Here is a 16,438-nt window from a genome sequence, read left to right on the forward strand (position 1 = left end):
TAGATTAGGGACACAGATTTTTGTCTCTTTCTTCACCTTATTCTAGTGTGTCCCTCATTCTGTAATCCATATAACCTCTTGTTTCATCATTTGTGTCAATTTATGCTGCAATAAATCCTGTTCAGGTGCCTCAAATTTTTACAGGCCTAGCTCACCTATTTATCTTTTTCCGGTAATCTAAAAATATGTTACATAAAATAAATATTTGAAGATGCAAAGATTAATTCTGGACGTGTTCATCCAAATGTGAAAACCCACTTTTATCCCAAAGACAGGCAAAATGTATTCCTGCATTTTCAATATTAAAAACTGTGAAAATATACTATTTTGAATATGTAAAGACACAGGAAATCTCTTTATTTTGACTCGTTTAGACCTAAAACAGTCTGTAAATGATCCGGATCCTCCTTAAAAACTGATCGTATGCCTTTTTTTGTGGACCGTAAACGTCACCTCGTCTTTAAAAGCTCCTTAAATCTCCTTAAACAGTGGTGAGTAATGTTCTCCGTTGTTTCTACGACCCTGTGGGTTGAATGAGGACTTTTTCATAATGCACTTTCCAAAGCATCTGTGGGATATAAAAGCAGCACTAACTCTATTTGCCTGAACCTCTGCAGCCTTATGGTTCAGACCTTTCGTGACTGACTGAGATCAGGTTGCACCATAAGCTGAGCTCTTGTAGCTGCTGCTGCTAACACCAACACTGAGGATTTACAACTTCACAACTTCAGCTTCTCTGTTCACAGCCAAACACATGAGCAACCGTTGATTTATTGATCAGGGTAGATTATAGTCAACTAGGAGCTTAATGGCCTGTATGTGTTCCAGCCCAATAATCAAAGGCCTCCTTTGGTTCATGCCTTTAGTGTTTGAAGTCTAAGATTACACAAGAGTTTGATGTTATGATCAACTAACTGTGGAATCCTACATTTGCAGGAGGGGAGAGGCAGGACAAAGACGATTTATAATCTGTATGGATGTTTTCCCAACAACCACACTCACTGGACTTGTGATGTATTTCCGTCTGTGTGTCTTCCTCGAAGAAACTGTAGACCTTCTTTGTCCTTGCAGATTTCTACGGTGCTTTGAGACTGCAAGAACGCTCAGGGGGGGATGGTGGATTTTAACCCCTCACTGCTTCGCCTGCAGTCACTCACACATCCAACACCTGTGCCCACCCCACTCAAAAATGGCTTTTGACATGTCTAACACACATTTCTAAAAACGAAACAACACTCTTGCTGTGGAGAGTCCAGGGTCATTGGAGGGTGAACGGGTCAAAGCTCTCAGTCAGTTGTTGGCAAGTCTAGAACCACCGGATCCTTCCAGCCCACCAGAGTGAGTTCTACCATTGCCAAACACTGTGGGAGAGTGCGCCGGTCACCGCCACCAGATCTCTGTGACGACTGAAGTTCAGGTTACATGGAGCGACATCTCAGAGATAGAGCATGAGCCTCCATGGCAACTACTGACATCTGAGAGGGACGACGCGATCGATAAGGATTCATAGTTGATCTTCCTCGTCTCTCCCTCTCCTCTCTGTTCGTTTCTCCCACTCACAAAGCTAATATACAAGAATATTTTAGCAACAGCTGATAGCGCTGGACTAAAACATGCAGCTGAGTGTCTGTCTTGTCCCATATTGGCACTACACATGATTGCTCAAACCAGGAGAAACAAAGCAAAAATGTGCTAGTGCCAAAATGGGCAAAGAAGCTCTGACATGTTTGGTTGGAAGTAGACCCGTTGGCTGGTTTTACACTTGAATCTATACGAGGATTAGGACATGGACACCGGCAGTGTGGTTCTGTCTCTACTCTGTTTATGGCCCTATGGTAATTCACTGAGAGTGTGCCGTGACAGTGAATTCTACCAGTGCCATACACAGAACAGGAGGAGATGTAGTCCAACTTTTATGTCTGTCTGTAAAACCTCCGCTGACATCTTTTGGAAGTGTTGTGTTGTTTTAGTGTCTTTGGAGTCCTGTGCAGAGTAGAAATGATCAGACAGTATCAGAATCAGTGGCGTCCTTCCCTCATATCTGCTTTGTCTACCTCACAGGATGGCGAGTAAGTCCAGCGATTCCATCTGCTGCTGGACCAGACATAATGTCCCAAGAAATCCACTTTGTTTAAGAAAGTCTCCAGAAACTGGTGTGTTGATTAAACTCTCTAAATGTTACTAAGGTTAGTATTTTGGCACATTCGTGGGCTCCATGAGAGCCGTCCTGAATGTGGTGAGGAGCAGGTCTGCTGCTCGGATTGATTTTGGCTGTAGGGAATGATGCGCTAAGTGATTTTTGAGATGCTCCAAATGGGTCCCAAAGCAGGGCTCATCTTCCCGTTTCCGGGAGAGATCAATAGAGTAAAAAGCTTCAGAGAGAGAGGGAGAAAGAGGGAGAGGGTGAGAGAGAAAGAGAGCATCTAAATCTAAATCTCCTGAAGTTGCTCTGTTTAGTTGGATGTTTTTAGTCGCTCCTAATACCCCCCATTGTAAACCCCACATTTACAACAGATCTGATGAAGTAACCTGTCATCTAGTGAATTAAACATATTCAAGTCCTTCAGTTAAGATAATCACTGCTACACTGAAGGTTAAATCCATCTCACTCTTTCCTTTCTTGAATGAGATTTTTTTTTTTTAAATCTTCACATCATGCCATTTGTTGTAACCTGATGCTCCTCTGCAGAAATGAACTCATCACACTCAAAGACAAACAGATATTTTTTTTTAGTAGTGACAATGTGAGATCATAGCAGTCTGTTTTCTAATTTACAAAGATTTTAATATTAAGTAGTCTGGTTAGTCTCCGTCTTTTCAGACGCAACATTGCATTTCTTACCTCATAAAGATGATCCAATATCCTCAATGCGCACAAAAACTTTTTAGTTAGGACCTGACAAGAAGCTTTCTCCCAAACCTTCAAAACCATCCAGAACAGCCATCCTTAAATTATACTAAAGGTGGAAATAATTTGCCCGGTCATTCACATGGATCAGCTAAGCTGCTTGTAGTGGAGGAGAGCTAACTTTATCTTTTTAACACTTCTTCAGTCCGCGGGTCCACACAGAATCAGAATACTCTCCATATCTCTCCCGTCCCTCACGGCTCCCTGCTTGTTTTGGGCTGTATAGCAGGGGATTTTCTAGTGGACAGGTAATTAGTTGGTAAGCATCTTAACCCACTGGCAGCATAGTAATCCAAACCGCCCTCCTCCCTCTCCTTCTGCCGCCTCCATACGCAGGCCTGGAGTACATTTCCGCTGCGCCTTTTACGCACAGAGCGCGCACTGCAGTGCTGTGGTAACTTAATGCTGTCCAAATAAAATTTGCATACTTCAAACTAATCTAAATTTAAAGCTTATCACTCATATAATCCTAAGAGTTAAGATTTACGATGTAAGACAAAAAAAAGTAAAATGTAACTGTTTTCATTTCTTAAATTTACTCTCTACCTGCTACATGATCATACAGCGCTGTTTTCAGTTAGACCTACCAGCATCCCCACGGGTGTGGCACCCTGCTGCAGACAGGCCCGAAGCTCCGCTCTCTCATCCCTTCTCAGGTCTGAAAGTTTCTCCGAGTCCAGGCCTCCTCTGTCCCTCGCTTTATACGAGCACCCGAAGGTCTGTCCGGGGCTCATTTACCTGCTGTCGGTGATTATTAGACAGATTGCAGGTGGAAAAAGAGGCATCATCCTTTCAGTTGATGTGAATCCACCGGAGTCGGATAGAACAGGTTTGGGTTACGGTTCTTTGTAGGTTGACGCTGAAATCCACCCGTGAACTCTTTGTCCTCTCCATACATTATGAAGGAGGCGCAGCCGGCCAGCACCCTTCTGCTTCTTCTCCTGCTGCTGCTCGAGTTACTCCGAAATAACTTCACTCTTATTTAAATTATATTATTGCTCTCATCACACCCCCACAAATTAACTCCACTACCTTGTTGCATAAAAAAAAAAGATTTATCTTCACATCTTTGGATTTAAATGGATTTGGCAAAACAATTGTTTTGAATATTGAAAGATGAAAGAGGTGCACCAGATTCGCACGAATAAATATAACTTTCATTCTGAAATGCTTTTTGAAAATCATTCATGGTATTTTTAAAGTATATAAAAAATGACTTTCTGTAAGAATACTGACAGTGGCCAAAAACCTAATAATCTCCGTTACTTGAGTGGGTCTGTCAGACGAGCCAAATTAAACTGATATTGAAACGGGAAACCGATCTCAGAAAGAGGCTGCGTGGCCACACAGCGATGAATATTTCATAAGATCATTATACTCTGGGTCTGAGTCAGTCAGATCATCTGAGAAACTCCTTCCATTCATTCATTTACTTATTTAAGATAATCCACACATGCCAAGACAATAGAGGCCTTAACAGAGAGAATAAAACTGCTCCAGCTGGTTTTGAAACCGTTTTATGGCTGTAATAATGTCATGAGCGGAAATTTATCCGGAAAATTAAAGTAGAAAATTGTATTTTCTAAAAAAAAAAAGCACAATAAAGCCTGTTCCCAGTTGACCACACACACACACACACACACAAAACACAATACCATAAAAAACCTGTGTTTTCATATGCTTAATTCCCTGATGTGCAAAGTGATCTTGATTTTCAATTTTTTGTACTTATTTAATGTTCTTTTTATATGTAAGCTGTCTTTAAACTGTCTGCTGCTGCAACGGTGCAAACATTTCCTCTGTTGAATAAATAAAGGATAACCTTATTTCACCTTTGAACAGCACACATTTTCAGGTGTTGAAATAAAGCAATGATGTTTTTTATTTAGTGTCAGTGATGCCAGGACTCTATAAAACCACAGATTTCCCTTGACATGTCACATCAACAAAACAAACCAGCGACATGAAAACTTACTTTATAAACAGACGGGGAGGGTGTAAAACTTAATAGCAATGCGATTTAATTTTATTCTGCTTAAATTTGTTATCTACAAATTGTCCAACCTCTCGTGAAGACACGTCAGCCTTTATAAGACAGATAGAGTGTGGACTGCCATCTAGTGGACAGAAGACACAGTTGTTGTAATGACTCAGTCAAGTGTTGAGTTTCCCCCAAGTAACACTACTTTATTCCAGCTCACCACTTTAAACTCACCAGTCCAGAGTACAGAGATAATTAATCAGACAAATCAGGAAAGGTCAAAAACATTGCTTCTTACCTCATCACCTGCCACACACAGAAACAAGATGCTGACATTGTATGTTTTATTTTATTTTTTTTCTCATTTATTTCTCTCTCCAAGTTACAAGGGAAGCACATTTATTCATGTTTTTGCCTTTTAAAAATCTGGGATATCTTGATCTGTAATCCTGGGCTCAAACGATTAAAAATAAAAGCATTAAAACAAACTATAGGCATCAAATATATGTGTTTCATTAATAAAAAAAAACAAAAACATAATACGATGAAGAATCCAGATGATGGACGACGACAAGGCTGGACAGTGGTTCGTTTTAGTTGTAAATGAAAACTGACTGAGACGTCGGGTTGACTTACACCAACACATATTTGGTTACCAAGGCTAATTAGAGCCATTTTAATGAGGCTATTTAACATATACATTTTTAATGTCATGTCAATAAACTGTGACATGCCAGTTTTACCAACCTATGTTAAAGTTTAAATGAAGGTCAACACCTTCTTGAAAGACACAATGGATGAGATATTCTTCTCTTTTCTCTTTTAAAGGGATTAGTCATTACATGTTTGATTTTAATCAGTTTCTCTTCAGACAAGAAGAAACGAACCCTCGAGGTGGTAATATTCTGGTTTTTGATTTCTTACAGAAGTAACACAATCTGATCTGTACTGTAATGAGAGCATGTTACAAACATGTACTGTATTAGGCTTCAACCCACTAAAAAATACAGAGCGGTGTACCGTCAGGAGATCTGGTCTGGTCTGGAAACACCTCCTCCACACTGTCGCTAACAGGCACATGGACATTTTTGGGAGGTAAACAAGGACAGTGTGTCCTCTGGAGAGTAATCAATGTGTGCCTGAACTTAAGTTTGAACTAATCAGAGAGTTTGACCCTTTGAGGAACATTATTATCAACTTAGCATCAGTGTAAACTCTTTCTGAGGATTTGCTCGTTTTGGGATGCATGAAACTAACGCCTGGAGCTCCATCAGATTTTGGTCCCACCATTTTTTGGAAAACAACAGGCCATAAACAGCATGAAAAAAAAATAATAATAAGTAAATGTGACCGTGCCGAATGGCTCAAACAAAGTAAATCATCTTTGATGGACACGTTTACAGAAGAAGGGGTTGCAAAATCTCTTTGGAGGATTTAACAAAGAGTCATCCCACAGATAAAGATAAGGTGTAATTCTACTCATCTCACCAGGACAAGCAGTTTTTAAACTAGTGTATTATAGAAGTATTAAACCATACATTATGATAGGATTCACCACCCGCAAAGAAAAAAAAAAAAAGAAACTAACTATCCCTACGCAAGTCAAACACCTATTATAGTTCAACACAAGCAATAGGCAGAGTTAAGAAGTTCAACAATTCAACAAGGACCTGGATAATCCCCACCAAACCCAGCCTGGCTCACAGAAACGTCCTCTTCATGTCTACAGCGATACAGCTCCACAAAGAAAGCCCTACACAAACTTTACTTCTGTGTCATGCCACAATATACAAAGATACTCAGAGAATGACGAACACTTTCCTAAAACGGAGAGGAGGAGGAGGAGAAGATGGATGCTGAAGAAGAGAGGGAAACGGGATGAAGAACCCTCTCTTCGGGTCTTCTGCTGAGCATCCGGGGGCCGGTTACAACACAAGATATCAATGGATTACATTCAGGCATGCGTACAAACACACACACACACACACACCTAGACACACACACACACACACACATGCTGTGGCGTTTGTCATGATTGATGTGCTGGTTGTTTGATCGTGTGCGATGTGTCTGCAGGTTTGCACAGAGGGCAGTTCTGTTGGAGAGGCCGTCCGCAGTCTGAACACGATGAACACACTGAGGCCTTCGGGACTTCTTGGTAGTGATGACAGTAATGGCAACTCCTCATGGCAGCAGTGTCAAAAACATCTAAGTTTAAAAAAAAAATAAAAAATGGGGGATCGCTCGTTCTTTTGAAATAGAGACCGAAATCGTGGATTGTCACCCCGCAGTCTTCTGTCGGCGACGAAAAGATGCCTGACGACGCAGTAAAAAGCTGAATAAAGAAAAGGGAAATAGAACTTGAGCATGTTACAGCAGAAGAGGAGTGACCTGTTTTGCGTCGAGGACTGTCCTCCTGTGACGGTCTCACTGCTCAGTTTAGACTCGGGCAGTGTTTAAAAAAAAAAAAAAGCCAGAAAATAATGAAGCACTCCTTTCTGATCTAAACAGGCTCTCGAGATGAAGAGGAGGGGCCGGTGGTAACGAACTCCTAAGTTAATATTCTGCAATATTGTACTGCAAATCCTCGTGTAGCAATAAAAATCCTTGTGTTGCTGTAAAAAAATTGTCTCGTTTAAATATGAATATAGCACTGAGTTTCTGCTCTTTAGGAAATGACAGTCTGTTGTGAGGTGAAGGGGGCTCCGCCTTCACTACAACTCCATGTCCTGAGCCTCGTCCTCCGAAAAGTCTGACATGGAGCTCTCGGAGGAGGAGTCGCCGCCTCCCTCCTCCTGCTCCTTTAGAGCCTCCTCTGTGGCGTACTTCTGGATGTACTCTGAAAGAGACACACAAGGAGGGGGGAAAGACGGACAACTGAATCCATGTGACGCTTTGGCAACTTTACTTCTTCTCATACTTTCACACTCTGACTATGTCACGTACGCCAGTATTTTAACCTGTAGTCGCATTCACAAAAACTGGAGTTCATTAAATCAACCTTTTATGTCAATCTGATGGCACAAAATGTTAATGGATGTCATGGAATACACACAGAAAGTTACAGCATCTGCATATCTGAGATAATTTACAAGCATTAAAATACACATCTGAAGGCCTGGACAGACAGAAAGTGACAACAGACTATCGCCAACAAAGACAGATTGTGACGTTGCCTCTTGACGCCTGTGTCTCGGCCAAAAAGTTGCACTTGAACACACTGGAAAGACTAAAGCCAATGGCCAGCTGGCACATACATTCAGAGCCTTCATAAAAGGAAATAACTCTTCGTGACAGCAGTTGGCAGTAATCTGCATTCATCGCTCAAGAGTGGAAAGCTACTATTAGCTGGAAGGCTAGGATGAGCTGCTAACTGTAACAGAGCTTGTCATCAGATGAGATAAGGATGTAAAATGAGAGAGAAAGAGAGAACTGTGATGTTTGGTTCACTTCACTGCACTGGTTCTCTAAGCTCATCAACCAATCAGAGAGATCTCTCTCACGACTTGTTCCAGCACTGATTCAAAACACTGAATCCGACTAGTGCCAGCGGTGAACGGTGCAGGATACACAACCTAAACTGTTATCATCCAAACCTAAAAGAAACCTTCATATAAACCACGACACGTACATTGTGTCTTGATTTTAAGTTGCAACCAAGTGTGACAGAAAGACATTTTTAATTCTATTTGATTAAACAGCCACAGTAGCTGCGTGTATTATAACAGCAGCATTAGTGCGCTACCTTTGATCTTGTGTTTGTAGTCCTCCGGCCGGTGCAAGTACATGGCGGCCGCATCCCCATTCAGAGGATCGATGGGGTTGGGGTAGGCCAGCAGCTGAGGGAGGAACGACTCAAAGATGTTGGTGAGGTCTGGTGGAAGAGGGGAGGAACACGAGTCAGAGCAGAAAACACCACAGCTGAAGAGAAATAAAGAAATCTGCTGTAATAAAGAAAATGAAGTACCCGCCCTAATTTACTGACACGTATATTTAGAAAACTTCATCTCTTGTTGAGCATTATTTCATACACAGAACTCATGTAACTACTACGATACTTAATGATGCTAAATAAAATGATATAAAGATATAAAGTATACTTTTTTAGTATGTGGTTCTGTCGGCTGTAGAGCATCAAATCTGCCAGAAACAGAAGGCACTGCCCTCATCGATTCCAGCTTTGTTCATATTCATATCAATATTTTCTTTTCTAATGATGATCAAAGGGTTACACCACCCCTCTAAATCTGACTGAATAATCCTTCAGACCAAGACAGGCCAGTTCCCTTTGAGGAAGCATCATGAGGCATATTGGTTTAGATGGAGTTGTTGTTCTATTATTAGACCATGTAAACACAGCCTATGTGGTAAACAGTAAATCTGTAATTATAGAGAAGATCAAGGAGACATCTTGTGTGTTTCGGGGCAGCCAAGGACATTAAGACGTTAAGATTCAACAACAGTTCGGGAAGGATGAGCTCTTTCAGTCTGTCAGACTAAAACTACATTAAGATACGTCAGTGAACAAACACTGTGTATATTACAAATAAACACAGACGCTGTATTCAACATTACGACGCTTTCAGTGAAATGTTAACAAGATCATAATGCTTCCATCAGGTTATGCACTGTATTGTTCCATTTGCTGCACAGTTTAAGATCATTATCCTCGCTCGGCTCTCATCACACCGGTGTCGCAACACCCACGGGCGCTGATACGCTGTAATTATCAGGGTGTATTCACACACACAGCATGTGTCCAGAAAACAAACAAAGCTCTGGATCAAAACCAATCAAAAGATCTCTCCGCTGTCTTTCCCCTAGCGAGACCAAATCAAAAGAGTCAATGTCCATCAATGTAAACCTAAATCTAGACGTTAGTTTGGTTTAATTGTAGTCTCGCTAAAAGAACAACTTGAAGGAAGTGAGAAGAATCCCCCACATGTGAGTCTGCTAGAGACCTCTCAGTCACATCTCATCTATCAGTGCTCAATACATGACCTCAATACAAGCAGCAGTTATCACTAAAACGTAAGCCGATTAAACCGAGGCGCTCTGGCTGAAGTTGCACTACTGAGGTGGGGTGTAAGCTGCTCTCTTTAGTGGCCATTGAATGTGACTTACCATAGAGAGCTGTCCATGTCTGGTTAATGACATCTAAACACACGGTTCCTGACCTGAAGAAAAAGACAACACTGTCAATGAATGATGCAAAATATGAGCCAATATAAGACTGGATTAATACTCTCCTACAGGCTTTATACATTTAAATTATGATTGATATAAAGCTGCAAGGTCTTTTCCATTAAATCCATTTATTCGTCACCACATTGGTTGCTTCAATAAAAACATGCTGTGTGTCTCAAGTTGTCCGACTTACGCTTCATCGATGTTGGGATGAAAGATTTTATTCATGAATCCTGAAAGAAGAAAAAAAAGGTTTTAACAGTACTACCTGATGAGGCACCACTATCTTGTGTAGCTTCTGATTCAACAAATATTTTATACCTATTGATGGGGATTTGAAGGGGTATTTATCTGGTAGATCCACTCGAACCTTCCACACACCTCCTTCATACGGTGCTAAAATAAAAATTTAAAAAGGTCAATAATACATTAAAATACTTGAACACACTGCTTAACTACATCACGTATAGGTGATATTATCCCGGACTTTAAAATGAATAAACACGTAACTTCGGCTGTGTGTACATGGACAATATTTCTTCAACCTGATTGAAATCCTTCAAATTTAATTGTTTACACATGGATGCTTAATAAAATTGCAGTTACATTGCCCAAAACATCAGCAGGTAACGTTTTTTGACATGTCCGGCTAATCAATTTGTTTGGACGGGCTTTATGTGGTGATGGACAGAAGAGTAACAGTGAGCGCCGTTGAGTAGATTTTGTTCACAGCAAAATGGCTGCCATCGTAGAAGCGAGTCTGCTATCAAAAGATACTGACAGCAAATCACGTTAAAGAACAAAGAGTCAACAGCGATTAAGGCCTTCGAGAAGCCTGCAATACATAATTTGTCACTCTGATTAAGACTATCCAGTTTTTTCCTCTTGGCTGAAACACGCCTCACAATGGAATCCAAAGTTACGCCATGCTACTAGTGCCCACGTAAATGTAGTAATTAAAGCTGTGATTATATTACAAAACACAAATTAAAAAAAAACGTTAAACAATGGAGAGGATTAATGTCAAATTCAGTCTGAGGCTCTTACTTCCAGGTGGTCCGTGGAACTTGACCACAAACTCGTTGAGTCCACTAAGGATGGTGACCTCGTGCTTGCTCTCAATGCTGACGTCTGGTTTAGGAAAATGAACGCTCACAAAACAAGAAACACATGATCAAAAACAGGACGGACTTTTAGTTCAGCCAAACACCCTCTTTCTCTGTGTGAACTTGTCCGGCCCGGAGTTCAAGGATGGGATCAATAACGTCAGACGTGGCAGTGAGATCAATAAGGCAGAGGCAAACTCAACAAACAGCTGTCCCTAACGACAAAACAAGCTCACAAACACAATAAGGCGGCACAGAAGAAAAACATCCACATTTTTCAAGACGGAAAAAGCGACAAACACGAACAGTTTCACACAAGCTAAATCAGTAAAGTGCTCTGGTTAGTTAATGATCACAGCACGTGGTGGCAGCCAGAGACATCTGTCTGACAGCAACACAGAAAGGTGGAGTGTATTTTATCTGAACGGCCGTGTGAGTGTGACACAATGACAGATGGGGGGGAAAAGAGACGCACACAAAAACCACAAAAGTAACTGTTGCGCCCAGTTTCATCATCCCATCATAAATCCTTCTGTCACCTCCGATCCAACAATCCAACCAAAGTAACATTCAAATGCTAATTTAGTTAAACTGCTGGAGCACAAATAACACAAGACGGCTTGATTACATAACTGTCAGGAGGCAAAATATCTGTTATCATCCACCACAAAAGACGAAAAAGAAGCTCTGACACTCAATAGTAAAAAAAGTTTGCTACTGACCAAGGAGGCAGAATAGCTCTGAATGTAATCTGAGGCAACGGGACCTATAAATAAAACCTGTTAGGAACGTTCATTTGTGCAGAAAAAAAAATGTGCATCTCTCTCTTATGCTTTTCCCTAAGGGTTATCCATAGAAACCCAAGAATATGATCTCTAAGAGGAATGTAACTACACAAGGGAAAGCCTTTATCGTGGCACAAGCTCACAGTGCAGCATCCTCTCACACAAAGAGGCTTTTTAGACCATTTCTGTTTCGTTCTCATGACAGTGGTCATATCTGCGCCATCTCCATTTGTGCAATTAAATTAAACTTAAACATTATAGAACAGCCTGACCTACACTACGTGTATCTGTCGACTGTGAAATCTGAGAGCAGGAATGACAACCAGCAAACCATGATCAAATTATATATCACAGTGGTTCAATCTCACATCTGATTTAAAGACATAACACAAAACTATGTATGGAATTGTATTTTACACACTTGTGCTTAGCTGATGTTTAGAAACTGGTGTAACAAGATCCACAACAACAACAACAACTGGTATATCTAAACATGTTTTAGCTTAATGACTCCTGTTACCTTAGTGTACCATTTTATAATGGTAGCATTACATCTACTTATATTTCAGTGTTATACAATATGTATCTTCTGTTAAGACAACACATATTTATTACATTTCTGGTCATCTAACATGACCAGAAACGTTAAAAAAAGCATTAATTATAATAAAATCAATGTTTGGTTACTATATATCCTTGAAAAGCCACTTGAGGCTGGTTCAATCCCCATAGATCTCCATGTTTACAGCTTGGTTGACTTCTATAGCAATGATCACTGTATGAGGGTGAAATTTTATATAATTACCCCATTGTAATTGTATTACGGCTTCAAGTTATGCATAATTAAAAGGAAGCCGATGCTTTGATTGACAACTGATTTGTCTCTCAGATTGCTAGCCTAGGCATCATCCGGCCACTTCAGCTGCCCTCAACCTCCACCTGTTTGCATATTTTGTAATTTTGCCCTCATCAGACACTGTCAAGATGGTGAGATGGTGACAGTCAGAGCCAAAACACTGAACTTTAAATCTGCCACCCAAAAAGGAAACTTAAAATACCTGTCGTGCTTTAAAATATGTCATTTGAGGAATGAGGGGAATGTTTCCAAGTACTCAAAAAAGTTACTGGACATGCTTAGGATTCTTCAATACATTTATGCAACCCAACAAGTCTGGGACTCCCGTCAGTCTGTTTAGAGCTGGAGCAAAGGGAGGGGACACATCCATTGTTAAGTCTCTGCTGATACAAACGGGATGACAATTGCTAACGTGCTGGAAAGCTAACTGTGGAAATGAGACACACAAGTGTTAAATACTAGGTCAAAGGCTGTTTTTGAGTAAAAGTCAAATTTGATAAAAATGTTCAAATGTATGTATAACTAATAATCTACAACCGCATATTACCCTAATTGTTGTGGATAAAAAGCATAACCTATAAGGATTTATTTTTTTTTGTTCTTGGTTACTATTTAAAGCACTTTTTAAAATGCTAATTAATATTAATCATTTAGTGCTTACGTCTCCTTAAAAATAATAAAATTAATTTCTCCGTTTGGATTTACGATCTATGAGTTAAACAACTTAATTAAGTCAAGTTATCTAACAGTTTCGGGATTGGTTCCCACTGTGTCTTCTGGGATGAAAAACAACATGTTCCCCGACTCAGCCTCAGTGTGTACAGCCCTAGCCCTGCCATGAACGGATGTTCCCAGCCCCCATCCCTGCATGTGCCCCTACAGCACGCTTGTTGTTCCTCGATCAGCTGTGTGTGAAGCCCCGCCCTCCGCCATGTTCCGGATGGTAACAAGCTGACCAATCAGAGAGCAGCATCTAGCTGCAGGACAAAAACAAAACAATTCAGCTCACGCTGTCAGAGAACCTTTCATGCAAAAACTTCGGCGGATATCTAAAAATAACGACTAAGAGCACAAAAATCTATATTTACGAGAACAATACTCTGCTTAGCTGTCATCAAATTTAAACATCACAAAAGGGGATTGTTGTTATTGCAAAAAATAACAACGGAAAGGACACTACCAAGTCCAGGTTTTCCTTAAATTGAGATATATTTTTTTGTTTAACATTTTTTTAGTTAATAATTTGCGTTATTTGTTGTGTGACTTGTCCACTATACGTGCAAACTATTATATGTTTATCTCATTGGTTTATTGTTTCTTTTAGCACAAATTAAAAACAAAGAGCAAAAAAATAATAAGAAAAAAAAAACGATCAAAGTGTTGCGTCTGTTGTTTAACGTTAAAATTGTACTACAGTTTGCCGCAGACTTTTGCTTTTGTCAAAGATCGTCTCTACATCGACCTTAATTGTTCTCTCTCTTAGCATGCTACGAGGCTAGCTCCTGCGGCGTGAACGTTACCAAATCACGAATAAAATAAACGCGACTTTCCGAATAAGTGTTTCCAAAATGTAAAAAAAACCTCGCCGATACTTCACATTGTGTTGTCAGTGCGATGGGGTCGCATATTTTTGGCCAACTTAACGCCTTCGAGCTAATGCTAACAATGTTCAGAGCTAGCACTGAGTTATCAGCCAACGTTCTATTGCGACAGTTTCCGTTGCTAATTCTCTATTGATACAAACAGGACGACCATTGCTAACGTGCTAGCAAGCTAACGGTAGAAAAACAGACAACTGAGTTCAGACGTATAACGTTAAATAAACGGCTCGCTCGCTGCTATGCTAACTAGCTAACGTATGCCAGCCCGCACACTAACGTTAGACACAGAGCTGCCCATTATCACACTTTAAACTAAAAATCTATTAAATCTCTCATAGCTAGTAGCCACACAACACACATCCTCACAGCAGCCATCGGGAGCAAATTATGTAATTAAACACCATCAGACAGCTGACAATTATTAGAAAGAAAGACGTGCAGGTTTCCCTTTGGCCGTTTCGTCTTGTTTATGTACTGTAAAGGATACAGTTTCACCACGTCGGTGTCCATTCGCCTCTTGCCCGGACTTGGAGACGACATTTTTTTGTATTCCTTTCAAGAAGTGATCTAAAAATACTGCGGCTATTACGCTACCTCAAGCTCTCAGCCTGAAAATACCTACAAGCCCTCTGGACTGTATCAACAGTCTTCCCACAGGGTCCACAAACAAGATCCTAGCTGCAACATCGCCCACTTTTTCTGCTCTCAGTGGATCCGGAGTGCCTCTCTGACCAGCTCTACCTAGTTGTGTCCTGTCCTGAAGACTCTCTGCCTGTGACATCAACCTCCAGCGACCAGACCTAGCAGAGGAGGGGCCCAGGCATAGAAATACACTCCAGGAACAGGACTGACACTGGTGGTGTGTTGTCTGTGACACTGAATAAAACTGCTGCACTAATTTCCGCGAAGATTCAGGGCTACACTGAAGTGCAAAATTTACTTCAGTGTTATTTTTTCCAGGCCACGTAATACGTGCTCAACTATAAAGTGTACGTGTGCTTTTCTATTATGTGTAGCTCTACGCTAACATCGCCTCATTTAAGAGGCTGAAATAGGCACATGAGGCCAAAGTTGTTTCTGCACATGATTTACACTCACTTGCCAAAACATTAGGTACCCTAGAGAAAACAAATGCATTTTAATTTAACAGTCCTGCACTAAATCTTAGCTTCATGATTGTTATAAAGTTAATTTTATGTTGAAACAGTGCAGTGAAGATAGTAATTCAACTGTATGATCATTTTAGATAAGGTAGTCTGTGGCGTTGTTAAACTGTATTGAATGTTTATTGAGAGTTTCTATTATTTAGCCAAGCCCATTGATCAAAATGGGTTTCTGAAAATAAAAGAAACATGCGTTGGTACAACACAATACAATTTAATAGTACTGCATTTTTAAACTGAATACCATAACCTTCATGAGACATTAGATTTAGTGCAGGACTATTATATTAAAATGTGTTCCGTTTTACTAGTGTACCTAATGAAATGGCAAGTGAGTGTATGGATAATACATTTTGCCATCCTTTCGAAAGCTACTTTACATTATTGATATGCGCAGTTAAATGCCTTCCTCGGTTAAAGGAGAAACAAACAAACTAGCACTAAATAAACTTATTCCACATAACAACTGTTATTTAGTAAATAATGTAACAGTAATAACATAAACCAAATCCAATGGAATCAGGTCAAATCTTCACTACACAGCAATAAACTCAACAATAAACCACAAAAATCCACATTACTGCCTTCTTCAGTTCTCATAGTTTGACTTTGACCTGTTGCACTTTCATGAGAACCTAAATGTCTCATGGGAGTTAATCATGGAGAAAGCTTTTGAAGGAGCTCTGAACAAAGCTGTGATCAGGCTGCAAGTTGAGATTTGCACAGAACACAGTTTGAATGTAGAATTTATATGTTTAGAAATGTACATTCAGCTAAATTGATTTTGCAGTAGCATTAAAAGCTGTCATACGCTGCTAGGCGCAAAGGCCACGGTGCTCACTGTGACTGGA

The 16,438-nt window shown here is 40.3% G+C and overlaps 1 protein-coding gene across 3 annotated transcripts; it reads right to left on the bottom strand.

The window, feature by feature from the left end:
- Positions 1-5,069: 5,069 nt before the first annotated feature.
- LOC311495666 (ubiquitin-conjugating enzyme E2 H-like) lies at positions 5,070-15,620 on the bottom strand. Of its 3 annotated transcripts, none has more exons than XM_084555195.1 (7): positions 14,912-15,620; positions 11,124-11,200; positions 10,398-10,472; positions 10,270-10,309; positions 10,014-10,066; positions 8,635-8,763; positions 5,070-7,728 (listed from the first exon to the last, which is right to left on the bottom strand). In XM_084555195.1, exons 1-7 carry the CDS (start codon positions 14,962-14,964, stop codon positions 7,604-7,606), a joined length of 552 nt encoding a protein of 183 aa, XP_084411321.1. In that variant the 5' UTR covers positions 14,965-15,620; the 3' UTR covers positions 5,070-7,603. The 3 variants fall into 3 exon arrangements, with proteins under 3 accessions (XP_084411321.1, XP_084411322.1, XP_084411323.1); XM_084555196.1 differs by having other exon boundaries at positions 11,124-13,800; positions 15,047-15,619; XM_084555197.1 differs by lacking the exon at positions 14,912-15,620 and adding an exon at positions 13,704-13,734 and having other exon boundaries at positions 11,124-11,948.
- Positions 15,621-16,438: the final 818 nt, after the last annotated feature.

Source organism: Chelon labrosus (genome assembly GCF_963514085.1).
Source record: "Chelon labrosus genome assembly, chromosome: 11".
Taxonomy (NCBI): Eukaryota; Metazoa; Chordata; class Actinopteri; order Mugiliformes; family Mugilidae; genus Chelon; species Chelon labrosus.

What these genes read in the sequence shown, in the direction of transcription:
- LOC311495666 (XM_084555195.1), bottom strand. Translation starts at nt 14,964, where the DNA reads ATGTCGTCTCCAAGTCCGGGCAAGAGGCGAATGGACACCGACGTGGTG. An exon ending in CTTCAAATCCCCATCAATAG is followed by an intron (nt 10,310 to 10,397) that starts GTATAAAATATT and finishes TTCTTCTTTCAG; the next exon opens with GATTCATGAATAAAATCTTT. An exon ending in CTACAAACACAAGATCAAAG is followed by an intron (nt 7,729 to 8,634) that starts GTAGCGCACTAA and finishes TGTCTCTTTCAG; the next exon opens with AGTACATCCAGAAGTACGCC.